Below are 27,931 nucleotides of genomic sequence, written 5' to 3'. Positions count from 1 at the left end.
TAATCATGTAAATAGATGTTTACCCCACATGCAAGTAATGGGATTATCTCAATCCTGAATTCTATTTTACTATGAATAATTTAGTGTCATTGTTTAAGAGTAGTTTAAAATATTTTTCCTTAGAAAAAGAGCAAGTTTATTTAAAAAGCTTTATCTTCACAGAAATCTTTTACCAATATATTTTAGAAGATGTTAGAAAATTTAGGGATTAAAGGGTTTGAGATTAGAGGTTTATAAAGATTCAGTAGCACACATCAAACTTGAAGGAGTAAGTTTGCTGCTCATAGTCTAATGAAGGTAGGAATTTTTTGGACTTCTAGTTTCTGGATGAAATGAGGTATCTGTGAAGTACAAAATGGCTGTTGCGTTTTGCTTGTGAGTTCTAAATTGTTTATCTGGTCCAGAAAGCCTCATATCTTCTGTCAAAAACTATATGTAAAACAATGGTAGGCTAATTTGTTAATTTACAAATGAGGCTACGACTCAGACCCCTCACATTTTGTGTTTTAATAATGTACACACACATACTTGAAAACAATTTCAACATTTAATCATGATATAGGAGTTTCTTTTATACAAAGTTAACTAAAATTAAAACTATTAACACTTTTGGGCAGTAAAAATAAAGCAGCCCCCGCCCCCTTTTTTTCCCATGGTATAGGAAGAAGCTATCAGTATGTAAACAACTCAAAAATTAATCCATCCACAAAAATTCTTGGAATGGATATTTTGCTCATGAATTCTCAGGAATGTGGAAAACCAGGATAAATCAAAATTCAACATTTATTAGGTACATTCTATGTGAATTGTTAGACTAGCAATGTGAGGAAAAGTAGGCAATGGGAGAAAAGTACTGTTATTATGGGAGTTCATAATCTATTGGAAGAGATAGATCCCTAAATAACTGATATGAAGTGATTTTAAAAAAGGTAGATATAATACAGAAGTATGAGAAATCAATTATATAAAATTCATTTTGAAAATGGGGAGATGAAATATTTGGGGGGAGAGGGAGAATCAATCGAAATGAGGCCGGGGATTAACACGGAATATCCGGAATATTGGGGAGAAAGCAGAAAACTTTATATTGGGTCATTCCTGCCACCTTGTAAGGCACCTTATTCAGTAGGATTAATTCTTGGGGCTTTACTAGAAGATGAACTATTTCTTTTTTTAAAAAGTCATGTATGCTACCAGTCTCTTGGGATTCCAGAAGTTCTCATCAAGAATTAATAATTTTAATCATTTTCAAACACTACGGAACCTGTTAAAATAAAAATGTTATACAGACTTACAAGATTAAAATCTTAAAAGATATCCATATTTTGGGGCACCTGGGTGGCTCAGCCATTAAGCATCTGCCTTCGGCTCAGGTCATGATCTCAGGGTCCTGGGATCGAGCCGCGCGTTGGACTCCCTGCTCAGCGGGAAGCCTGCTTCTCCCTCTCCCACTCCCCCTGCTTGTGTTCCCTCCCTTGCTGTGTCTCTCTCTGTCAAATAAATAAATAAGCTTTTTAAAAAAAAAAAAAAGATTTTCAAATTTTGCTTAAAACATTTAGCATTTTAAGGTAAGAAATAATAGAAATTTCATTGTGAAGATTTTTATTAAATTATAGTATATTACAGTTTATGTCCTAATAATAAAATTTTAGGGTAATGTGATACAAAAAGCTACTTGGCCACATTACTTCTTGAGTTTCTTCTGGGCAGCTTTCTTCTTGACCATCTGTAATCGCTTCATGGCATTGAGCTGTGATTCTTGTGAAGTTGGACCTTTAAGGGATGCTGATGGAGAGCTGCTTGATTCTGAAGTGGTTTTGCTAGTGGTACTTCCACTAGGCCCTGATGTTCCACTATTTCCATTCCCACTGAGCTGGCTGGTGTTTCCTGGAACTAAACTACTTGGACTAGGAAGACCCACTTTGCTAACATTGTCACAACTAACGGAGCGACTAAGGCCCGTTTTGCCCAAAGTTAGAGGTGGAGGTGGTTTCAATGGGACAGTGGGTGCAGTGCTGTTACTGGAACCTATTTTGGAACCTATTCCACCTTTAGATGATGTCGCCAGACCAGTTAAACCCACAGGCTTCTGGTTAGTTGATGAGGTAGCAGGTTTCCCACTGTTGTTTTGGGTTGTTGAACTCAATTTTGTTGTTGATGGACCAGCAGAGGAAGTTTTAGCTGCAAAAGCTGCCCATCCAGTTAGGCCACTAGTTACTGAAGAGGAAACACTGGTACTAGAAGAATTTCCTGAAATAGCCGTGGAGGTCTAAAAAAAAATAAGATAAATATTGCTTCAGAGCCAAATGTAACTAACAATATAATATCTTAAATATATAACAAGTTGAATTGGACTTTTTATACAAAAGTAATGACTTGGAAAATTTAAATCACACCACCAAAATTAAATTCTTATGAAACTGATCTGAAAAAACACAAACAATAACACTTATCCATAGCTAATGGATGCTATCACTTCCAAAGCAGAAATTCTGGGATGTCATATTCTTGTTCTAATGATTCCAAAAAAAGAAATGTATGAAATTCCTTTTTGGGAATTGCTTTCAGATTCAGTTACAAGCTCTCTCAGAAAATCAGATTTAACACTTTAACTTGTTATTCAACCAAAAGGTATTATCTAGTTCAGTAAAGCACCTAATTCTTTACACCTTGCTCCAAATGGCTTGTGGATCATTTCAAAGATAGAATCCACTCTTAATGGACAAAAATACTTGTACCCAGGACATTTAGAAGATGTCTGAGATAAAGAGATTCATGTGATAATTATTTATTGAGTGAATGAATGTGTCAGATTCTCAATCCATTTTTTAAAAAAATTTTGAGCAAATAGCTCCTGCAGTGCAAAGTATATACAGATGTGCAATGTTAACTATTTGGAATTGTACAGCTCTGTTGATATATTAAAAAGGTTTCGGGCACCTGGGTGGCTCAGTTGGTTAAGCAACTTGCCTTCGGCTCAGGTCATGATCCCGGAGTGCTGGGATCAAGTCCCACATCAGGCTCCCCCTTCTCTGTGGGGAGCCTGCTTTTCCCTCTGCCTCTGCCTGCCACTCCCCCTCCTTGTGCTCACTCTGTCTCTCTCTCTAATAAATAAATAAAATATTTAAAAAAAAAGGTTTCATAACTTTATTTTCACAATTTGTTTAAGGTTTCTATTAAACTATCACACAAGAGATCCCTGCTTCTGTATAAAGGATTTTATCAATTGCCTCATAAGCTGCACAGTGACATTTTAAGTAGGCCTAACTCACTCCCAGACGAATTTCTTAAAGATATAACACCTTAGTTTTTCTAATTAACTTCCTCGGCCAGTCAAAAGCAACAGTGATACCAATGTCATTATACAAATAAATATTGCTTTTATTCACATGAGAACAAATTTTTTTCACCTTCACATTAGGCAAAATTATGTTTTGTTCAAATTAATTATAAATTGAACTTCTCACCAGCACTCTTTCTACCTTTATATTCTTAAGATTCACAAAAGTGTTTAATTTACATAGAGGTAAAAGATTAAATCTTACAAATAGTATTTTACTTAAAAGTACGGTAATTACCATGTCTAAAATACATGCAGTTCAGTATTCAGACCTGAACTCTGGGAGAGTTGGTAAAAACAGAAAGTAGCCTTCAATACTGTTGGCATGTAAACATTTTAAAAAATTTATTTTATTTATTTTTAAAATATTTTATTTATTTATTTGAGAGAGCAAGAGTGAGAGAGATCACAGAGGGAAAGGAAGAGGAAGAAGCAGACTCGCCGCTGAGCAGAGAGCCTGATGTGGGGCTCGATCCCAGGACCTGAGCCGAAGGCAGACACTTAACCAACTGAACCACTCAGGCGCCCCTATTTATTTATTTTAGAGAGAGAGAGAGAGAAGAGAGACAGAAAGAGGGGGAGGGGCAGAAGGAGAGGGAGAAACCTCAAGCAGACTCCTTGATGAGTGCGGAGCCCAATGCAGGGCTTGATCTCAGGACCCTGAGATCATGACCTGAGCTGAAATCAAGAGTCAGCCACTTAACCAACTGAGCCACTCAGGCGCCCCTGCATAAACATTTTTAACCAATGTGAAAAGTAATCAGAATAGAGTGCTGAGATATTTATTTCATAAGAGGAAAAGTCCAGATTTTTGTTCACATACTCTGAAAATTAGAATTTTTTTTTTTTACAGTAACATCATCCAGTAACTCTCTCATAAGGTTATTCAGAGAAGATAAACCACACATAAGTTATAAATTCCTAGAGGAATGCACACAGGTAATGAGAAAAAGTTAAATGAAGCAAAAAGGACAGAAGTGTAGTGAACTTTTAATTTTCAGTTATGAAAGATCTAATTTTTTTCATTTTCTATTAAACATAAAACTGTCTGCCATATGGCTAAATGATCTTTCAACAAACTTTACAAAAGAAAACCCATCTGAAGGAAGTAAAAAGACCAACACTTAAGAAGTACAAACAGAAAGCAAGTTCTGTGTGTACAGCATTTTAGTTTAATGGCTTGCTGTTCCTGGTATTGCTTTTCAACAGAATGACAGATGGCTTATAATACTATTAGGACACGAAAAAGTAAAATAACACAAACAATGGAGACCAAGTGATTTCTTAGTATTTCAGTATAGATAATAAATTTCTCAGCTATTTCTCAATTTTTAACTATTAATATTTTCTTGCCCATTATCCTAGTTAGAAAGCTATTTGCTTTTTAATATGTGAAAGGAAACAATTTTTTCCATAGTAAAAATGTGTTCAGTTTCATCATAAAAACATCAAAATTTCTAAATCAGAATAAACATGACAGCCAAGGCCTTAACTTAGTTTCCATAAAATGATTTCATGTTGGATTTCTTAAAATTAAACTTTAGTAGTAACAAGTTGGTATAATAATCTACTTAAAAGAGATTTAAGTATAAAATACAGCAACTCTAAATACTTTCAATAAATTATTCTTCCCTCTATTCCAACTCGCTAAGTTTTTATACGGCAAATATGGATATCCTTTGGATATTAACTCTTCCCTGGCAAATTAAGTTTAAAATGATCTGCAAATAAAATTACCAGTATCTTTCTCAGAGTACTTTACATTCACAATCTTTTTTTTTTTTTTTTTTTAGATTTATTTATTTGAGAGACAGTAAGAGAGAGAGAGAGCAGGGGAGGTGGAGGGCGGGGGAGAGCGAGAATCTAGATCAGACTTCTCGCTGAGCACAGAGCCTGGTGCAGGACTCATTCCCACAACCCTGAGATCAGGACCTGAACCGAAATCAAGAGTTGGATGCTTAACCAACTGGACCACCCAGGCACTCCTTTACATTCATATTCTTTATCATCACAGCAAGGTTCTTGAACTTTGCTACTTATAGTCACTAGGACAGGGTAATATCTAGAATTTTCTGGGATCAATCTTTGAGAATTTGGGGCTAATATTTTTTCTACCATCTTTAGTACTCTGTTTAAAACTGGAATGTGTAACTCAGTAAAAATATTGTTTTTGTTATAAAATTAGATTAGAAAAATGTTTTATTCATGATATCAAAATGCCAGATATTAATAATAATGTAGTGTGATTTCAAGGATGCAAAACTAAGAATGAGAAAGGTGACACTTTCACTAGATAATCTGGTCCTTTTGTATAAGAAGTAGGGCCATGAAAGTTCATGATAATGAAGGAAAAAAATAAGACAAAAGAAGAAAACTTCTTCAATAGCCAATAAGCAGAGAGAAAAAAATGCTACAAGGCCAATCAGCACAAGTTATGTGAGAAGCAAAATTGCTGCTACTGAGGGTAGAGTTATTTAGAATTTAAACAAAATTCCCGATTGGAGATAAGTGTCTGACTACATAGAAATGGTAAAGAATATCACCCTGGAACGCTTACAGATAATCTTTCCTAATTGTGACAAAAAGAGAAATAGCAGAGTTAGATATTAAATAATTACATAAATGTTCCCTTTCTATCTAATGGTAAGAGTAATGCAGTCTCTTCCCAACGTATGGCCATTTAGTATATAAAGTTCCTCATCAATATTTTTTTCAAGTAAGTATTTTTGAGTCAACTAAATTAAAATCCTATCTTAGATAAAAATGGAATGTACTGTACCTTGACCTCTGTTCTCTTAAATGCTAGAAAAGTTGTCTCTTGTTTGAGTTTAGTTTCTGGTTTCTTGACCAATGGATCTTTGACAGCTGGAGCTACAGAAACAACTGTGGGGGCTGGTTTCTGTGGTGGTTTCTGAGTTTTTTGAGCCTGTAAAAATCAGTGGATTAAATTAGATACAAAATCTTAAATGAATGCACAACAAAAGACAATAAAAATCTGTCACGGACTCCTCGTCAAACTGAAATACAGTTGAACATTTAAAAAATATTGTGGTGACACTGAAAATATAGATTCTTGAACAAATTATTTTTATCATCCTATGAATGGTTTTACAAATTTTATTCATTTCTAAACAGTAAAGATAATATTAAGCTTTAGAAATCATGCAGATTAGGTTGATTAAATACATTTTAACAAGACAAACCAAACTGTTTCTTTTAAAAAAGGAAAATCACAAATTATTTGCAACCAGTTAATTTTACTTGTAATGAGTGCATTTATTTATTATGGTTGGTCAAAGACTTAGGAGTTTTCTTCTTGATGTTCAGGTACAAATCCCTAAGTAACTGAGGGTGAGTTAAAAGGTAGTTCAGATCAATTATATGATTTCAAATACCAAATGTGGATAAAAAACTATTGGTGACAAATGATGTATCCTTTTGATGTTTTCCACACTGCAGAAGTAGGCATGCTAAACTCTTTGAGAAAGTCCACAAATACAATTTTCTATGTTATTAAAGAGGAATCTGTATCCACTGTTCCTTTATAAGCATTTTCAGTTTTATTTTGACCAATAATTGAGTGTTTTCCTTTATTTTATGTTTGTATTCTCTTCTGAACTCTAATCATTTTTCAGATTATTAGTGTTTTCCAGGTAAATAAGCATAACTACATAAACAGTATAGTGCAGTGTTTGAAAGCACAGTTTTTGGAGTCAAACAGATATAGGATTAAAACCCAGCTCAACTACTTCCTTAGCTATGTTACCACAGGTAAAATACGTAAATCTCTAAAATCGTCATTCTCTTCATCTGCAAAATGGGGATAAGACCACCTGTTTCTAAGGTGGGTTATGAGGATGAATTATGATTACATAAATGTCTAGTATAGTGTCTGGCACACGTTGAGTGCGGACGGTAATAGTTTTTATTTATTCAACACCATCATTTATATAGCATATGAAAACTGAATCTGGAAGAACCCATACATACTGGATGAGGAAAGATGCTCCCAGCCAGTCCACTGTCTTTGACAATCCTAATAAGACCATGCAGGACTTTATCAGGAAATTTATTAATAATCTGTTCCCATTTTTGGAAATTTCAACGCAGTCTTTTTGTCTGGACTTTCTTGTGCAATCTTCTTGTGCTATGGTTTGCGGTACTATATAATTTTGGTCCTTAAGTTTCAATTCAACCCATTTTTTGTATTACATGTTTTCCATATGAAAGTATACCTACTTTCAAACATCACTTACAAAGAAACATTCAGATCAAGAATATTATTAAGGATGCTAGAAGACTACCTGTGGTAAAATATCTCTTACCAACAGGAAAGGAGGACCATCTTATCCTCCACTGCAAAACCATGTTATGAGAATATAGCCCTCAGAGTAAATCAGAAATACATGGTTCCATAACCATGGCTTTCAATCTTACACTTCCTTCAACACACATCTACTGTTTCAGAGGTTAGACTCTGAAGACTGGCTTAACTTACATGGCGTCAGCAGATGAAGATTCCTTACAATGAAGCCAAGAAAGGGCCTTTGCCTAGAAGATCATGTTTGGATCTTCTGCTTCTTCTACATCACCAAGCCATATTACGAGTTGAGTAAAAAATACCCAGAACACTTGGTCCTTTGCTGGTAATACTAGTTTTGGGATTTGGATATTATCACTGCCTTGGTTCTGCCCAACAAAGGTATATAATTTTTCACTGGGTGACTACATTGCAGAATGTATGAAATCTCCCACTCAAGACAATAATTGCTAGTATGACAGCAATCAAAAATAGCACGTATTTCTAAACGCTGCTGAGTAGGTATGTTATCACCTTAGATTGAAAACCACTGCAATAAGTCATAGGAGTCTCTGACTTAGTGCTGGGGCAAAACCCATTACCTGATAAAGAGAACATTATAGAACTGAAGAATGATCTTGGAGCCTGCCACACTACCACATTCTTAACTAGGTCTTCCTATACTAATGTGTACTGCCGAACCTGCCCTAGTTAGAAAAATCAGTGTGAGAAGAATGGGGATATAAAATGCCATTAATAGTATCTCTGAGATACCTTGGAGCAATAACCAATGCACATATCAGAACTGTATTGAAAACAATTGTAGTTAGAATGACTAAATTTAGTACCCGCACTATTTCCAAACTCCCTACTCTCGTTAAATTTTGTGTTTTTTGGATCCTGATCTTCAGGCTCACTTCAGATCCTGCCTTTTGGTATTCCTCTGAGTCTACTCTCGGTGAATTCTACTCATGTTTTAACATTAGTCATGGCTCTCCATTCAGTACTTTGACTCTTGGACACATAGATTGAACTAATGTATGTACTAATGTCTGTCTGGTACTAATCCACACTTCCTCCATTTTACATACCTTAAACGGAGAACAACAGAAAGTAGGACGTGTTCTACACAGTCCTGCGCTCTGCTCTGGTGCTATGCCAATGGATGAGACGTGGTCTTACTGATAAATGAATTACACATTTAATTTGTAAAGCAGATAAAAGATATCGCAGATGAAAAAAAAAGCTGAGAAGCAGGACATATGGGAACAAGAAAGTTCACCACATATTCAAGAAATGATACACTTAGTCTGGCATGGCCAGAGTGTATGGGTGTATATGGTGAAGTGATGGGAGAGACGAATACAAAGACAGACTTGGGTCAAAGAGAGAAGATCCATATATTCCCCTAATGAGTATAACCTCATTATATAAGTAATGGAGAGCCACTGGGCATATTTAAGTGGATAAAATCAGATAAAAATTTTAGAGGAATAATTCTAAATGTTTTCATTGAAGTGAGAAAGGCACATTGAAAGGAAGCAAGGAGACTTTTTTTTTTTTTTTTGTCATTTTTTGGAGCCCAACACAGGGCTTAAACTCACAACCCTGAAATCAAGACCTGAGCCAAGGTCAAGAGTCGGATGTTTAACCTACTGAACCACCTAGGTGCCCCAGAAACAAGGAGAATTCTTAAGGGGCTAAAGCAATAACAATTAGTGGAACAGGGTAGTAAGGGCAAAATGAACAGATTTGAGAAATGTGTAAGAGGTAGAACTAGCAAATTTGGTAAACAAAGGGATATAGAATTAAGAGAGGCAACAAGGATAATGTTTTCTAGTTCAGGCAACCGGGAGAAAAAACTGAAGGGAGAAGAAAACAATTTTAATTTAATTTTTTTTATTATTATTATTTTTTAAAGATTTTATTTATTTGAGAGAGAGAATGAGAGATAGCACGAGAGGGAAGAGGGTCAGAGGGAGAAGCAGACTCCCCGCTGAGCAGGGAGCCCGATGCGGGATTCGATCCCTGGACTCCAGGATCATGACCTGAGCCGAAGGCAGTGGCTTAACCAACTGAGCCACCCAGGCGCCCGAAAACAATTTTAATTTTAAAGATGTTGAACTTAGAGTTACTGTAAGATATCTGGTCAGCTGCCAAAGTTCATTCTGGAAAAAGGACTAGAATCATCAACATAGATTTGGTATAAACGGTCACAAAAAATGGAGGAGAAAATTTTGAAGAGAACAGTGCTTACTTTATTGAGACTTACAATAAAATAACAATTTAAAAAATCTTTGAAGATAAACTAAAGAAAGATTACGGTCACAAATTACTTATTTTTATTATTATCAATTCTTAGTGACTACTTCTGTCAGTGCTGTGGAATGTACTATATTGCTCACCCATAATCATTTGGTTGAGGTCCTGGAAGACTGGTTTAAACAATAAACTAAATAAAAATCAAACTGAGCAGAAAAAATTATACCTTGTCACAGAAAGTCCCTGTTACAAACTGAAAATATACACACTATTGAAATTTTACTAATTTTCATAGTAATAAAAACATTTCCTATTTCTAATTTAACTGATTGAAAAGTAAAATAGGTACCTTGAATTTTTACTTTTAACTACGTACTTCTGCCTTTAAAAAAATGTATTTGGCCAGAAAAGTCTATGTAGAAATGTATTTGGTTAACAGATGTGAAAACTCTTCTATCAAGAGACCCTAATCTAAGGCAGGGGAGGAAGGAGAGAAGAAGTGAATAAGTCACTAAAGTAAATAACAATTTCTTGATTTCTTTAAAGGAAAATGATGAAGTTTATTTATCTGCTTTTTAAATGAGAAAAAGTTACAAAACTATCCAATATAACAAGCGAAAACACATTGCAGTATGATGTTAAAGGCAGTTATATTTGCAAGCCGTAAAAAGAGAAAGTACGCTGGGAAAATGAGATAAATGTTCACTTGAAGACAATGAGAAGGACAGACTGAGGAATTGAGAAACACGGATGAAAAAAATGATCAACATCACTAGCCATCAGGGAAATACAAATCAAAACCACAATGAGATACCACTTTACACCAGTTAGAATGGCAAAAATTAACAAAACAGGAAACAACAAATGTTGGAGAAGATGTGGAGAAAGGAGAACCCTCTTACACTGTTGGTGGAAATGCAAGTTGGTGCAGCCACTCTGGAAAACAGTATGGAGGTTCCTCGAGATGTTAAGAATAGAGCTACCCTACGACCCAGCAATTGCACTCACTACTAGGTATTTACCCCAAAGATACAGACGTGGTGAAAAGAAGGGGCACGTGCACTCTAATGTTCATAGCAGCAATGTCCACAATAGCCAAACTGTGGAAGGAGCCGAGGTGCCCTTCAACAGATGAATGGATAAAGAAGATGTGGTACATATACACAATGGAATATTATTCAGCTATCAGAAACGATGAATATCCACCCATTTGCATCGACATGGATGGAACTGGAGGGGGTTATGTTAAGTCAAGCAGAGAAAGACAATTATCATATGGTTTCACTCAAATGTGGAACATAAACAAACAGCACAGAGGACAATAGGGGAATGGAGGGAAATCCAAAAGGGGAGAAATCAGAGAGGGAGATGAACCATGAGAGACTATGGACCCCGAGAAACAATCTGGGGGTTTCAGAGGGGAGGAGGGAGGGGGAGGGGGTAACAGGGTCATGGGTATTGAGGAGGGCACATGCTGTAATGAGCACTGGGTGTTATACTTAACTAATGAATCACTGAACACTACATCAAAAACTAATTATGTACTATACAGTGGCTAACTGAACATAGTAAAAAAAAAATGAGAAACACAGATGGAAAGACAGACATGCATATGCAAATAATGCTTCTGTACATAGTTTGTGAATTGATGGTTTAAGCCTACTCAGGAATAAGCATTTTCAATATGTCCTTACCAGACTCACCAAAGACTAGGGCTTTGTATCTCACCATTTCCCACAGTGTTTTATGGTATTTCTAAATGTTTATAAATACAGTGACATACTAGTAAAGAATATTCATATTTTGTGGGTCTCTAATCCTGTTTATCTATAGCAGAATAAGCTAAAAGCTCAACAGAGAAAAATGGATATAATATGGTCTAGTCTTTAGGCATAGATACATAAATCATACATGTACACTATACATACAAACATTTAAATAATCAGTATATGTAATTTATTTTTTCAGTACCTTAAATATTCAAATTTTCTTTTGAAAAGCACCTATCAACAAAAAAATGACAGAGACTGTTTAAAATAGAGAAAAAAAATGATTCCTACCATTCTTTTCATTTGTCTGGTACATCGAGCACAATACCACACAAGACGAGGGTCATTCACTTCCTTGTCTGTCACCTGGGGCTTATGGCAATCTTGGTGGTAGAGATTATGGCACTCCTGACATTCTACTAATTGATTGCCGGATGCTACCGTCATTTGCCTAAGGAAATATACCATTAAAAACTGCACTTATTTGAATGCAACAATTTAAAGCCATTTTAGGGTTGTTTTGGTAAACGTGATATATAAAAGAGGGAAACACCCAGACAACCAAACAGCAAAATAACAAACTCTAGCATGTAGCCTGCTCAAGCATGAATGAATGTAGGGTGCCCTAGTAACTGAATTTGGCTATATTCTCCTAGCCATTTCTCATTATAATTTTTTTCTTTCTCCCAGAAGGGAGTAGACTTTGGTTAGTGCTGCAACAGTCTCATAACATTTTCTCTACACTTCTATTAAATTCCTTTATATTTGTTACCTACACATTGTTCTGTCTTCTTCATTAATACATAAGTTCATTAAAGTAAGTTGCCTATATATTTAAATTGACTTATGCATGAAGGTAGAAATAGGACCTAATTATCTAGAGTGTTTAGCATATTACTGTGCAGATAAGGTTGTTCAATAAGTATATGTATTATCAACTGAATAGAATGTAGCAAACTGTGTATCAAGAAAATATAAATTCAAAAAGCAATCACCACAGCCTTAGACTATCATAAGTCTCCAAATGGAGGGTTAAAGTTACTAGCTCTCTTTCCATTATTACTTTACCATTTATTTCTTAGTTAAAAATTATAAACTTCATGGTAGATAAAGGCTGAAATAAATATATGTGAAAACAATGAAGCTGTAACAAATGATCCTATTCAGAAGTACATTAACTCATTCTCTGTAAGGTTCACAAAAGCTTACGGTTATTTACTCAGTCCCAATGCACCAGAATCTAACATTTTCATGAAGAAAACAGCAACAAAGATGGTAATCTTTTGTGTTAGACAGTACAAGTCATTAACAATTAAAAATATAGCCCCTTGCATCAAGCAGTTTAAAATTGTTTTTCTGATTTCTACAATGCATCTTCTAATAAGCAAAATTATCCATGTTTTTATAATTATGTATCCATGTTTTATAACAATGCTCAGAACAACCTATAAAATCCATTCATTTTTTTCTCCATTATTTGTAGGAAAAGATGTAAGGGTGCTTAGAAAATTGTGTATAACAATCTACTTTATAAGTACTATCAACAATTCAAAGAAAAAAAAAGCAACACAGACTTCTTAATAAGAAAAGAATTAATCTGCTGAACAAATTCTTCTTTACTAAAGAATAAAGCAATAATAGCTTTCCCTCTAGAACCCAGGAATGCAGAAAATGTTACTATGACATAACAGATTAAAGATGCCACAGTGAGGAAGACAAAATACTTGATAATTTTCAAGATGTTAAATTGCTATAGGGGCATCTCATAGAGAATAATCTACTTATCTCCTACCCACCTCCAAATTATAAAAACAAAATATAAACATCAAACAATTGGTCTGACTTTTTTTTCCTTTTGTTTGCTCTTTACAAAAACAAAAGAATCTTTCTACAGAAAGGTACAACTTACCTACAAACAACACAGGCCAATCCCATCTCCATGGCAAAATCATCAGCACTAGTCTCCTCAAAACTGGAAAGATCAGTCATAGCTAAATCCTTGCTAGTTTGGACGGTAATGGGAGAGGACCGTGTCTCTGGTTTCTCCAATCTAGGTTTCTTTGGAATATCAACTCCTTCTGTGATGTCTGATTTCATCTATAAAAATAGCAGACAATCAGAAAGTAACATGTCAGAATAAACCTTAAATCACGGAGAGATGGATAAGATGGACACTTGCAATGACCAAGTCCACTTGACAGATATTTTGACATAGTTAGGGACAGTTCTAAACACTAAAGATCTGTAGAAGATTTATAATAAATTCATAATCAATACAAGAAACCAGCAAGGTAGAAAAAAGAACACTTTACCATATATCTATCTGTCTTTGTATTCTTTTACCCATTAAAGAATTCTGGTTCAATGCACTTACTTATATAAAAACTATATTTTGTTCTCCTATCAGATGCTTTGAAATGAGAAGCCACAGCACTAAAAAGGCCATTTTTAAGGCTAGTTTTTATCTTAAATATTTTAAATTATAAACTACAATATTTGGGGTCCCTGGGGGGCTCAGGTGGTTAAGTGTATGCCTTTGGCTCATGTCATGATCCTGGGTCCTGGGATCAAGCCAACATGGGGATCCCTGCTCAGTGGGGAGTCTGCCTCTCCCTCTCATCTCTGCCCACTTGTGTTTTCTCTCTCTCTCTCTCTCTCAAATAAATAAAATCTTAAACTACTGATATTTGAAATATATTGAAAAGAAGTAAATAACAAACCATCTCCCAGTCATCCAGACACTGCTATATTTGCTTCAAAGCAAATTTTGGCTCCTCTCTTTAAGATATAAATGTTACACACATACCTGTCAGATTTGCAACAATTAAAAAGTCTGATAAGACATGGAGAATTTGCAATTTTTATACTTTATTGGCGAGAGTACAAATGTGGTATATGCACTTCGGATAGTAACTTGGCAATGTCTAGTAATATTGAAGATGTACCTATCCTATTACATCTATTTATAGATATACCTCCTATAGAAACTATCACCATGTGCACAAATTTACCTTTAAAGCAGCTCACTGAAGCTCCATTGTTATAGAAAAAAAGGAGAAATAAGCTAATTGCTCATCAGCAGGGGAATGGATAAACTGATTTATTCACTGAATAAGTATTATATGGTAGCTGAAAGCAATATTCGCATCTTCATGTTATCAACACAGGTGAATTTCAAAAGTAGATTTCCTGAGAGATGATAAAGTAATTTGCCAAAAGATATACATGTACAGTATGATACCCATTTATATAAACTTGAAAGCACAGAAAATACTATATAGTTTATGAATAGCCAATATTTAGAAAAAGTACGAAAACATATGAGATTAAAATACTCTACCTTGAGGGCAAGAATTACTAAAGATTTCTTTAATGTATTTTTTACTAAGTGCTAAAATCTTAATAATTAACTATGTGCAAAAATCATTCAAAATAGGCAATCCAAAAATTATCTGTCGCTCTGTTAAGGTACACACCATACTGTAACAAATTTCATGTTTAGCACTTGCATCTTTATTCTCTCCTGTCTTTTCTTCTCAACAACTGTTCCATCTAGAATATTTAAGTTATGGATTAAAGTTTATACTTTAAATTAGTACATCCCCCTAGGGTTCAAATATGTATTGATAATGACTTCAGTAAATGGTTAAATGTTTCTAAATTTTACTCACTTTTCAAAAAATCAACATCTATAATTATCAAAATATGTTTACTAGTAATTATTATATACTTTACCTACTATTATGTAAAAGAAGTGAGCACAAAAAGAAACATTGTTCCTGCCTATAAGCATAACTGATTTACTCTTTTTAAAGGCAGATTAAATTAATTCTTACTTTATCAGCTGGTCTCTTTTCAGCTTCCTTCTTTACTTTTTCAGTTGTGAGGGCTTTGCCATTACTATTGCCAGAAGGAAGACTGGATGATGTTTTGGGCTCTTGCTTAACAGAAATAGTTTTTGTGCTTGAAATTTTGGGTGGCTCCACATCCTAAAAGATGAAATAAAAAGATACTTGTAGTTAAATGTTCTAACAAATTGTAAAAAGTAGATAATAAATATAAACAATTTTTAGTTAAAAATTAAGAAATGTTTGGACCAATGTAACATCCATTTCTTTAAAAAGATTTGAGAAATAATTGATACACAAACTGTATAAAGTGTAAAATCGGTAATTTTCACATGAAACCATCACTACAATCAATATAAAGAACATATCCATCATCCCCCAAAGTTTCCCTGTGGCCCACTATAATTACTCTTAGAGGTATATACCCTAGAGAAACTATGTCCCCCACTATCGTCAGGCAACCACTGACCTGCTTTCTGTAACTATAAATTAGTTTACATTTCCTAGAAATTTATATGAACAAAATCATACAGTATATACTCTTTTTTTCTGTCTTCTTTCACTCAGCCTATTTATTTTAAGATTGACTCAGGTTGTTGAATATATCAACAGTTCATTCCTTATATTGCTGAATTATATTCTATCGAATGGAGATACCATTTGTTTATTCATTTATCTATTGGTGGATATTTGTTTATAGTTTGGGGCTATTACAAATAAAGCTATTATGACCATTCATGCACAAATCTTTGTGTGGACATTTACTTTCATTTCTCTAGAATTAATGTCTAGGAGTAAAATGGCTGGATCGTATGGTAGGTGTATGAAACTATCAAACCACTGTCCAAAGCAGTATACCATTTTATATTTCCACCGGGAGTATATGAGAGTCCCAGCTCCTTCGCATCCTCATCAACATTGGTTTGGCTAATTTTTTTAATTTTAGACATTGCAATAGGTATATAGTGGTATATCACTGTGGATTCAATTTCCATTTTCCTAATGTTTAATGATGTTGAACAGTTTTTCAAGTGCTTATCTGCTATACATATATCTTCTTTGGTAAAGTGTTCCTTAAAATTTTTTGCCCTTTTTAAAAAACGGAGTTGTTTGTTTTATTACTGAGTCTAAAAAGTTATTCATAGGTTCTGGATACAACTCCTTTATCAGATAATTGATTTGCAAATATTTTCAGTCTCCGTGTTGTATTTTCCTCCTTGTCTTATATTACCACTTTGCTGATATTTATACTTGCTATCTACTGCTAATAGTATAACAAGTTTACGTATATGATAGCTCCTTGGAATCACCCTGCAAAAAAGGAGGGCATTTCCTCCCATTCTAAATAAACTAGAACGTCTGAGTGCAGCTACTTTTTTGTGGTAACACATAAATGTATAAAAATACAAACAGGAATGATATACATTAGCTTCGGAACAGTGGTAACCTCTAAAGAGGAAGAAATGGGGAAGGGATAAAGAACGGGGCTTTAGACTTATTGGTAGTTACACTTGATTTATTGTGCCGACTGTCTAGACCAGGTGTTGGAAAACTGAGGCCTAGAGGCCAAATTTGGCCTTATTGCCTGTTTTTTATGAATAAAGTTACATTAGGACACAGTTATACTCACTCATTTATGTATAACCTGTGGCGTGTTCATGCTACCATGGCAGAATTAGATCTTTGTGACAGAGACCATGTGGCCCACAAAACCTAAAACATTTACTATTTGATACTTTACAGAAAGTTTGGTGACCACTCGTGTAGCCTTGGGAAAGTGATGGAAAAAGTGTTGGTAAAACAGATTAAACTTAAAAGTGTATTGTGTCTCTAACATAAATACCCAAAAAACATAATCTTGCAGCATTTGAAAACTATTATCTAATTCAGCAAAAGAGTTACAAGTCACTGAAGGATGAGTTAAGTTCTAAATTCATTATTTGTTTTTCTTTTCTATAAGCAGACTCCATGCCCAGCATGGAGCCCAACACAAGGCTTGAACTCATAACCCTGAAATCAAGACCTGAGCTGAGATCAAGAGCTGATTTTGATCAATGCTTAACAGACTGAGCCACCCAGGCACCTCTGAATTCATTATTTCACATTTGACTTATTCAATGATGTAAATGAAATATCAACTAATTTTTATGTTGATACTACATTTGGAGAGCCAGTTGTTAATGTTTATAAGCATACCACTGCCGGGGCGTCTGGGTGGCTCAGGTGGTTAAGCATCTGCCTTCGGCTTAGGTTATGATCTCAGGATCCTGGGATTGAGCCCCGCATCAGGCTCGAGCCTGCTTCTCCCTCTCCCTCTTCTGTTCCCCCTGCTTGTGCTCTCTCTCTCTCTCTCTGCCAAATAAGTAAATAAAATCTTAAAAAAAAAAATATATATATATATATATATAAGCATACCACTGCCTCCAGGTGATTCTCACTCTAGAGATGGAAATGGACAGCTAAAGGCTACAATTAAGTGAATCTATACTTTTTAAATACCTAACAGAGTATATTCTCTAGGTTGATCAATAGAAGTAACTCCAGTTAGAAATCTAAGGGCAGGAGGCTTTTTAATCAAAACAAATTTTTCATGTACTTTAATAGATGAACTTCCTTCTGTTTTAGAATCTCAAAATACAGTACTGCTTCTTTAGTAATAATAGGTTTTTCCTATTGGGATAGTATCAATATTCAGAGCAGAATAAACTTACTAGTATATTCTGGAGAGTTGTATAATTTGGTCAGTTTGAACTCACTGAACCTACCAGAATGAGGATGGTAGAAGAAACAAGGACACACTGGCACTATTATTCAAAACACAGTAAAAGGGCTTGAGAATATGAGAGTTTGTGTTGAAAGAAGACTGGGGGCAAAATACCACTGTTTACTTAAGCACTGGGTCTGGGACTTGGCTACTGAGTCTGGGATTTGGGCCTGTCTTTAGTTTGAGATTGTGGATTAGACTGAGTGAGTGATGTAGTTCTGTCTTCCCTCAGTTTGGTATCTAGGTCTAAAGACCTGGGTGACTTGGGAGTTTCAGGGCTCTAGAGTTTTAGAAAGGTTTGAAAGAATGTATCAGGTATTACAGAATATAACAAGAGCTGCCATTCACGAAAAGCCTATTACCAGCTAGATACTACAGTAGGTGACTTACATACTTTACCTTTGGTTAATTTTCACAATTTTGCAAGGTAATTTTTATTATCTCCATTTTACTAATAAAGAAATAGAGGCTGGCTGAAATGCTGAAATGAAGTTACTACACACCCCAGTTTCCTTATTTTTTTATTATTTTTTAAAGATTTTATTTATTTATTGAGAGAGAGAGCACGAGCAGAGGGAGGGACAGAGGGACAAGCAGACTCCCCGCTGAGCCCGGACAGCCCCGTGTGGAGCTCGATCCCAGAACCCTGGGATCATGACCTGAGCCGAAGTCAGATGCTTAATTGACTGAGCCACCCAGACACCCATCAGTTTCCTTATTTTTAAATGAAAATAAATAATACCTATTTCAAAGGATGATTATCACAATTAAAATTAATTATATACATACACCATGCAGGAAAGTACCCTAAACACAATAAATGTTCAGGATATAATATCTATTACCACACGACTAACAAGAGATAAGCTGGGATTTAAAGGTTTGGTTCCAAAATGTATATTCTTTTCACATAAAGTTGTTTGGCTGCTTTGTTATTATCAAAGTTGGAGCCACACAGTTCTCATAGTTCATTCACACCTCTCTTTTCCCTTAAATTATCCTTCCCATATTCAATCCACTTCACTGCAAAATCCCTGTCCTTTTACTTCATGAAACATTAGAGAATAATTGCAAGTTATGGTTTCATCCAAGAGCTTAAAAAATGTTTCGATCATAAAGAATTAGAAATTAAATCATAAATAAGTGGGTTTCTCTACACATGAAGTAGAAGAACAGAATATCCCTCCCACCCAGCTAACTTTTCTATGTAATGTAACAGTTCTCTGAAAGCATGAAGGAAGAAAAGAACACTAAAGAATATAATTTCTTCATGCCTTAAGGAAAGATTATTATGGCAGGGAGATTGTTTTGAGATGGTCTAAATATTAACACCATTCTACTACAGGCCTTACAAAACTCCCCCCAAAGCTTTTTATTCATATAGGTACCTTCTGAGATGGACGGTAACTTGAATCAATGCCCCGAGCCAAAGATTCATCAAGTAGTGCCTTCAGCTTTTCTGCAGAATCCTTACTCTTTGAATGTAAGAAGCCTAGTGCTTTCAAAAAAATGGGATCAAGTTCCAAGTTCACAGTAGCAGCCATTGCAAACACCTGAAGAAAAAAGAAGCGGGGGGGGGGGGTTAATTTAGAGACAATGAACAGTTATCTATGTTAAAGTTTATCTATTTTGTTCTTTTGTTTATAATAGGTAATACTGTGCCCATGATACAAAATCTGAAATGTGTAAAAGGTTATTAAAGAAAAAAGTAAGTTTCTTTGTTATTCCTACCAAATTCTTTTCCCCTGAAGCAAGAACGTTATCAGTTTTGTATGTATCCATATCCATGGCTAAATTTTAAATCCTGCTAAGCTCCTCCCTGCCACAGAGCCCCTTCCTAACTCTGTTTTAAAATATACACTTACAGTTCAATATACAAGAATTTGATGTGTTTAGGTTAGGTTTACTATATATCATATATATATATATATATATATATATATATAATACATCCAAAATTTCTTCTCTCAAACCTTATTTCTACTGCCCAAAAAAAAAAAAAAAAAAAGATTTTGGGGGGTGAGGTGTCACAGGAGGGCAATGGTTTAGGGGAAGCATCAAGCAATGAGCTATAAAGGTGCTGCAGCTTTTGGTGCTGCAGCTTTTACCTCAATTATATTTTCTTTTTATCTCCTTAGTCCTCAGCTCCAACGTTTAATGCCTCAGAAAACATACTAATGATAATCTTATTGGATCACATTTAGATTGTGGTATCTCATGCATTAACTTATTTTTAAAAAGCAAGGTCTCTGAGGAATGGTGCCATAGTTACTATAAAAAATATATACACATACATACATAATATAAAATCTCTCCCACAGGGCCTACGATAATGCTCTGTGTCATTAGGAGCTTAAAATATAGTGAAGACGTACATCAAAGGCTTATGAAATTCCAAACATTAAAAAAAAGTTTTGTTTTCAGCTAATATCAATGCTATCATTTGGTTCTACTTCTTGTGTCACTTTTTCAAATACTTCTCCAGGCAAGGAATTATTAAAATAAAAGTGTATACTTTGTGTTCAATCCTTTGATCAATATTGTAGGGCTTGAAGTTGTCTTCTATCCTTGAGGTTAATATTGTAATAATGCAACACACTTGCAGTGTTAGAGTTAAGGATCTGTCAGCAATTCCACGGTAATCTCTCATTTTCAGGGGTTTATAAAACCATTAAAACTTGCTGTAGGTTGAATCTTGGCATATGAAAGTTCAGACTGAAAGGAATTTTGTTTGTTCCTTACCCATCTACTTCTCCCCAATCCCTCTCCAACTTTGACAGGAAACACACACACACCCTTAGGCTTTTTTTTTTTTTTTTAAGTTTTCAAGAAAGTATTAGATACTTTTCTGATAGCCTTGGAATTATTGTCAAATTCTGCGCTCTACTCAAATATGTGAATCATTCATGAATCCAAAAGCCAATACTAATAGGAAAATAACCTACCTCAAACAGCTGTATTAGTAATTTAATGAAAAGTGAGAAGCAACCTCTGTCACTTCATAAGATGGTATTATTCCATATATCATCTATATAGAAAGAGAAAAGAGTTCCTCATTGAAATTTCCACAATGAAAAGAATAAACCTGCCATTCCTCCTGAGTGCTCAAGGGGAATACAGTCTAATCATTTTATTGATGTAGCTTTTTATAGCTAACAAGCATAGTATTTACTTATTCAAAACTATTTCTTTTATGAGACTGGCCAAAGGGTTAATACTGAAAAGAATTCTTTTAATATACTAGAAAAACCATTACTTGAAATTTCTATGCTGAAAACCAGAAGCAAAATATTTATTGTTATGTAAGTCCATAATCACCAATAAAAGGTCTGCATTACAAATTAGGGGACAAGAGTCAGCACCTAGATGATAAGACCATAGAAGTCATGTTATCAATACCAACGTTTCAACTGGAACCTTGGAGTCAGTTCTTATACGATCCTGCAATTATAAAACTGAACAGGCTTTGTACCCATGCCCTAAATTACTTTTCCTCTAGCCCAGTGGTCTTCATAGTGGAATATAGGGAAAAAATATAAGAATTTCTTTTTAATTTTTTATTAAAAAATAAGCTATTAATATATAGAATGACAGTAGTGTATGCATATAATTGATAACTAACATATATGGAAGTGTGCTCAATTTTACACTCATGGAATAATGAGACAAATCTGGAGACCACTGCTTTAGTCTATCTAGCAACTTCTAGTTTCCCTTTCCCTATTATGTATACATCAAGGCTGCTTTAAGGTACAAACTACCTTTCCCTTAAAAAGCCCTCCAGTACTTTCAGCTCAGTCCTTCTCTCTCTCCACATTAACGTCATTGCTAGCTGCCCATTGTCTCCTAGCCCCCACTCATTACCAATTTATTCCCCTATGTTTTCTACGTTTTTTCTTAAGCGCTCCTTTATCTCTTTACTCTTTCCCCATGACATCACCTTTTTACCACTATCTCCCACATGGTGTTCCTTTGACTTCCTATTTAAAGAGCAAAAAGGTCTACGGAGATCTTATTCCATATTGCTGCTTTTGGAAAAACATTCCATGACCACCATTCATCAGCATCTTCTCTTGAAATCCACACCTGCACCTTCAAGGTTGATAAAGTATGGAACCATGCTCATCTTCTTCCTCCTCCCCACCTTCATCTTTGGCAATGCTAAAATTGCATCTAGATTGATGATCTCCAGCTTCCTGCACTCTTACTTAAATCTTCAACCCCAAGGGACTTCATCTTCAGCCACAGAAGCTTGAAACTAGCCACAACTATTCTACATTTTGACTATAATCTCCCATCATTCTATCTCTTCCACTGTTTTGACCCAGAAACCTCTTCAGGGTACCAGGTCAACCATCCTTTTGGGTTTTCTGTTTGGTTGGTTTTTGCCCCATTTCTTTCCTTCCATTCCACCTGCACTTTGAATTTATAGAAGGCTCCAATTCATCGTTCCCTCTGCTTTCTCCTTATTGGCACCTCCTTGCTCCAACTTTTTCCCCCTCATCAAAGAGAAAACAGTAGATGGGTCTAATATAAAACACTCATAGTTATGTGTTTTATCCTTTGTATTTTAGTTTTCTATCTTACTTTTCTTCACCCCTTTTCTATTGCCTTCTCTGGCTTCTATTCTTCTTTCTTACTGGCAAATGCACACATAGTAAAATTTATTCTTCATCTACTGACGTCCTTAAAGAGGTCAGCAACTAATTTATCAATTTACTTCCTTTATAATTTCCAAAAATATTTTCCTGGAGTTATACCAAATTATGTTACTTTTATACAATCCTTCCCTGTATATTCCAAAATCCATGATCAAAACAGACTGGAAAAGAGCCATACCATTCTTACTGAGGATTCTAGAAAACGAAGTCCTAGGGGTGTGTGTGTGTGTGTGTGTGTGTGTACACACAGATACAGATACATGAAAGAAACAGTGCTTTAAATGTAGGTTTAATTTAAAATCTAGGTATTGCTTTAAAAAAAAAGGATGTCAGAAAATTAGTATTTACTACTTTAAAAAATGTCAGTGACCTAGGAATGTGGTGAATTCTTAGCTCATAGTAGGAATCATCTATGGCAAATGCATATACCACAGAAATTTCCACTACTAAACAATGATCTCTTCTCCATCTCTTACTCATTCTTATTTGCAGCCTGTCATTTTACTTCCTTTCCAGCTTATATTCCATGGTCCAGCCTTTCAAAGACTCTCTTTCCTAAGCACCCTTGTCCTACAGTCCTATAGTTTCATCTACTTTGTAGCCATCCATCCTATTTACCTTCTCCCGGCCTACACCCAAACTCTTAAGTGCAGCTGAGAGGAATACACACACTGTATCTTCGGAGTCACCAATCTCATCTAGGCACTCCACACAATTTAGCAATCCTATCATGCTTCTCTTGTCAACTCACTTCCCCACTTTCTGCCAAGACCAGTTACACTTTGTCCATTTTCCTTGAAACTGCTACCCTATCTCAGTAGATGTCCTTCCTGACTTCACAGAGAAAACAGAAGCTGTCAGAGAATCACCAAATCAACTTCTTGTGACTACATCCACAAACTTACCTGCACCCATCCTTCCCTTTTTCCCACTTGATAAATGAAAAGATGGCTCTCCGTGTAATGCTACCTGTACCTGGATCTTACCTTTTCCTTCTCCATCTGGACCTTGAGCTATGGATTATTTACTATGTCTTCTCCACTGCCCACTCCCACAGCCTCTTTCTTCCTACCAGCATCTTTTCATTAACACTTGGATATATTCAAGGCTCTTGCATCCTGCCTTCTTCATTTCATAGCAAAACTTCCTCAGAAAGTCATCCTCATTCTATGCTCCCTTTCTTCATTCTTCTATTTATGCTGCATTTCCTGCAATCTGGCCTTTGTCCCACCATTCCATGTTCTCACCAGAGTATTCCTAGCTTTAGGTAAATAAAACAAACATTGTTTTTTCCTCCTACTTCTTTCTTAGTCTTTTTGTAGGTTCCTGTTCCACTTCAACATAAATGAGTTCCTCAAGGTTAGGTTCTGGGTCTCTTCTTGCCCCACTCTACACCTTCTCAAAATGTGACGTCTGGATCAGCAGCACAGATCACAGATCAACTGAAGAAAAAACTCTGCGAGTGAGCCCAGAAATCTGTATTAAACCTTCTAGCTGATTCTGATCCACTCTAAAGTTTGAGAATTACTGTCCTAGACAATTTGATCTACACCCTTTTGCCGCTGATTATAAATTTATCTCTCCAGCCCACCCATCTCTTCCAAGATCCAACAGCCAGCTTGACTTGGCTATCTCGCTGGTGTCTCCTATTCAACATGTGCCTAACAGACCACTCAAAACCTCTTCTTTTGTCTCCCAACCAGATCTTGAGCATTCCCTTCCTCATATGATACTCATCCCATTGCTCCAGCCAGAACGTGAGTATCAGCTTTAAGTCCTCCTAATTCCTCTCCCACCACCGCTGCCCCATGCAATCACTAAACCACATAAATATATCTCAAATTCATCTATCTTTTTCAATCCTTACTACCACCACCCTAGACCAAGCTACCATCATCCATTTTCTGGCCCACCATAATAGCTTAATCAGTCTTCCCACAACCACTCCTGTCCCCCTCCACGTCTTTCTATATCACTCACTTGGTTAAATGGTCTTTTCACTTCTCTCTGTCCAAAGGTTCAAGAACAAGATCCTTAAGGTTTCTAATGCCCTATAAGGTCTGGTAATACATGTAAAGTAGTTGCAAGAGTACCTGGCACAGAGTACACTCATTAAATGTTACCTAATATCTCAGGCTATTCCCACTCTCTATTGTAGCCACATAACTTAGTTCAAGTCTTTCAAGTTATTATATTCTTTTTCACCTCAGCACTTTAGTAGAAAGTGTCCCATACCCATCTTATTCATCCTTTATATCTCAGTAGTTTTTTTTTTTACATTCCCCCAACAAAATAAGAAATCTTACTGTTACATGGTCCCCAAACATCCTGCACTTATTTGTAATAGCTACTACACTGCTAATTATGTAAACAGTGTCTGTCTCACTAGAATGTAAATTCCATGACAACCAGCACTGGATTGATCTTACTACTGCTGTTAACCGTGTACCTAGCAGAGTGCCTGGCAGGTAGCAGGTATTCATTAAATGCTGGCCAAGTGAACACATATTATTCACTTCCTCTTTCAAAAACTTTCTCCTCCTTGATTTCTATTACACTCAGCTTTTCTGGTTTTCTTCTTCTATCTCTAACTACTCCTACTCTGGTTCATCCTCTCAGCTCTGTCATTCTTGGTATTGCCCAAGTATCTGTCCTTGTCTATCTTCTTTAGTTCTGCATCCAATTCTCCCTTGGTTATCATCTATGTATCATGTTTTTAACTATCACCTCTAGGCAGATGCTTTCGTGTTTATCACCACTCCAATCTCACTTAAGCTCAAATCCCACATTTCCAATTGCTTAGTAGATATGTCTACCTGGTTGCCCTAATGGTATCTCAAATTCAGTTAAGACTAAAACTGAGATTATGAATACCTTCCCCCAAAAGTTCCTTGTCCTGCACTTTTTTCAATGAATGACACACTCTCCGCTATTCCAGCCTGAGGCCTACATCCTTCCCTCACAGAGGCCTTATTCCTTATTACCAAGCAATCAGCAGGTCTTCCCTATGGATTCTGACTCTGTAACATTTCTCACATTTGTTCCATTTTTCACTCCCACTGCTACTACTCAAATTCATGTCTTTATAAATTTTATTATAGCAATAATCTAGTTATTCTCCTTGACTTCAATACTGTTGTCATATTAATGTTCCCCACATTTTTCTTTCTTTTTCATTTTCTTGCTCAAAAATTAAAACTTCCTACTGTCTTCAAAATAAAGCCCAATTTCTTCACCTACCATTTAAAAAGACTCCTTAACTGGCACAAAAACTTTAATCTTCATATAGATTTTCCTTACAACAGAGCCATTAGCTGGCCTTGACACCTCTACTTACTCTTCTCTCTGGGAAGCTTTTTACCCATTTTTAGATGTCCAAATTCTATGTTCAAATATTATTTCTCATGAGGATTCTATTCACCAATGGTGTGTCCTTTTCGACCCCAAATACTACTAATAATCTCTCCCTCCTACGATATCTCATATAGTGCTTTCTTGTGGTACTAGGACTTTCTACTCTGAACCATACTTTTTTTTTTTAAAGTGTTATATTCCCTATAAAACTGAGTACTTTAAGGGGGGAGGAGTCTATATTTATCTTTTTGACTATCACTTTGCTGGTGATTAGGGTTCAAAGTAAAGTATAATAGTCTTTTCCCTCCTTCTTCACAATTCTGACCATTTACAAAATCCCTTTGCAAAGAGCAATAAGAAACTCAAACCCACCTTCCCTGCACCTCCTGCCCCCCCAAACCCCTCAAACATCAAAAAAGCAACAGGAAAAGCAATGTAATTCCAATACTAGAGATTTGTACTATGTTCCTATCTGCAATACTCTCTTCCCAATCCTTTACCTGGCTTAAATTCATTAATCCCACTAGACTGTAACTCTATGAGGGCAAGGGCTTATTTTATTTAGTTATATATCTAGTGTTTAAAAATTAGGCTCTCAAAAATATTGAATGAATGAACTAGGTTTTGTTTAAACATCACTTTCTGGGGCGTCCGTGATCTCAACAACCTAAATTGGATATTCATAATGCTTTGCCCTAGATCCCATTTCTCACCCTACATGCCAATCTTAAAAAAAAAAAAAAGTCCAAAGTTGATCATCTATCTGCATGTGCGTGCACAAGATAAAAGAAACTGAACCTATTCACACCGAGTGCAATATTAGGGTTGCCATGTCATAACGGCTCTAGAAAGCTTTGCCCTCTATGTCTTTGAAAGCTCTTGCAACCCCTTCCAATAAAAATCCTTTTCAAGATGCTGCCCATTTCAATCCTCTACTGGATTCTTGGCCCTGGGTTACACTGAAATCTTAGGGACACGTCTGGAAACGCAGGGGAAGCGGAAAAACCACGATTCCAGGATTCCAAATCAACCAAGTGACAGAGAAGCTGAAAAGGGACAGAAGACGCTCAGAAATGGAATGCCAATCCTTTGATCAAAACATGACACCGAAGGCCTAGCACGGGGTAAGGTCTTTGAGGAGGGAGCCCGAGAGAAGATAAGAGGCGGAAAGAGGGAGCTGCACAGAGAAGTCGCCAAAACCTTCCGAGAAAGGTCCGAGACAGGGTTCCAGGGACCTAGTCCCTGGGGCCGTGCCTCAGCCGACAAGCCCTAGCCCTTAACACCCTAGGAGGAAACAACCCTCGCTGAAGGGAGAGAGCGGTCAGCCTGGAGCACGCAACCGCCCGCAAATTACGAGGTTTCCCCATAAGGAGCGAGGAAACTAAGACCCCACGCAACTACTCTCCCACCTCGCCCCTCGCGGAGGTCTCGAGCCTCCCAGAGGCGGCTGGGAGCCGGCTGGCTCGTCACAACTCACCGCTCCGCCCCGCTGCTCCGTCCGTTCCCGGAGGCCCCTTCCGAACTGCTCCCGGAACTAGCCGGCTCCCAGTAAGGGGAAACAAAGGTTCCTGCAGCAGCGTGAAGAGGGGAACTTTTTGGCTGTGCGACGGTAGGAAGTGACGTAACCGTCGGT

At 36.1% G+C, this 27,931-nt stretch overlaps 1 protein-coding gene across 4 annotated transcripts; it reads right to left on the bottom strand.

Moving 5' to 3' along the window:
* Window positions 1-528: 528 nt before the first annotated feature.
* INTS12 (integrator complex subunit 12) lies at window positions 529-27,862 on the bottom strand. Of its 4 annotated transcripts, none has more exons than XM_028121245.2 (8): window positions 27,776-27,833; window positions 21,229-21,311; window positions 19,672-19,836; window positions 15,508-15,660; window positions 13,581-13,768; window positions 11,963-12,122; window positions 6,120-6,266; window positions 529-2,269 (listed from the first exon to the last, which is right to left on the bottom strand). In XM_028121245.2, exons 3-8 carry the CDS (start codon window positions 19,825-19,827, stop codon window positions 1,685-1,687), a joined length of 1,389 nt encoding a protein of 462 aa, XP_027977046.1. In that variant the 5' UTR covers window positions 19,828-19,836; window positions 21,229-21,311; window positions 27,776-27,833; the 3' UTR covers window positions 529-1,684. The 4 variants fall into 4 exon arrangements, with proteins under 4 accessions (XP_027977046.1, XP_027977048.1, XP_027977047.1 ...); XM_028121247.2 differs by lacking the exon at window positions 27,776-27,833 and adding an exon at window positions 27,708-27,749; XM_028121246.2 differs by lacking the exon at window positions 21,229-21,311 and having other exon boundaries at window positions 27,776-27,862.
* Between the last annotated feature and the right edge of the window lie 69 nt (window positions 27,863-27,931).

This window comes from Eumetopias jubatus, unplaced genomic scaffold (assembly GCF_037043125.1).
Source record: "Eumetopias jubatus isolate StellerSeaLion01/CBP00866 unplaced genomic scaffold, mEumJub1_p1.0 scaffold_2, whole genome shotgun sequence".
Taxonomy (NCBI): domain Eukaryota; kingdom Metazoa; phylum Chordata; class Mammalia; order Carnivora; family Otariidae; genus Eumetopias; species Eumetopias jubatus.
The sequence above is the reverse complement of the archived record's forward strand: the minus strand, read 5'-3'. Positions and strand labels throughout refer to the sequence as shown.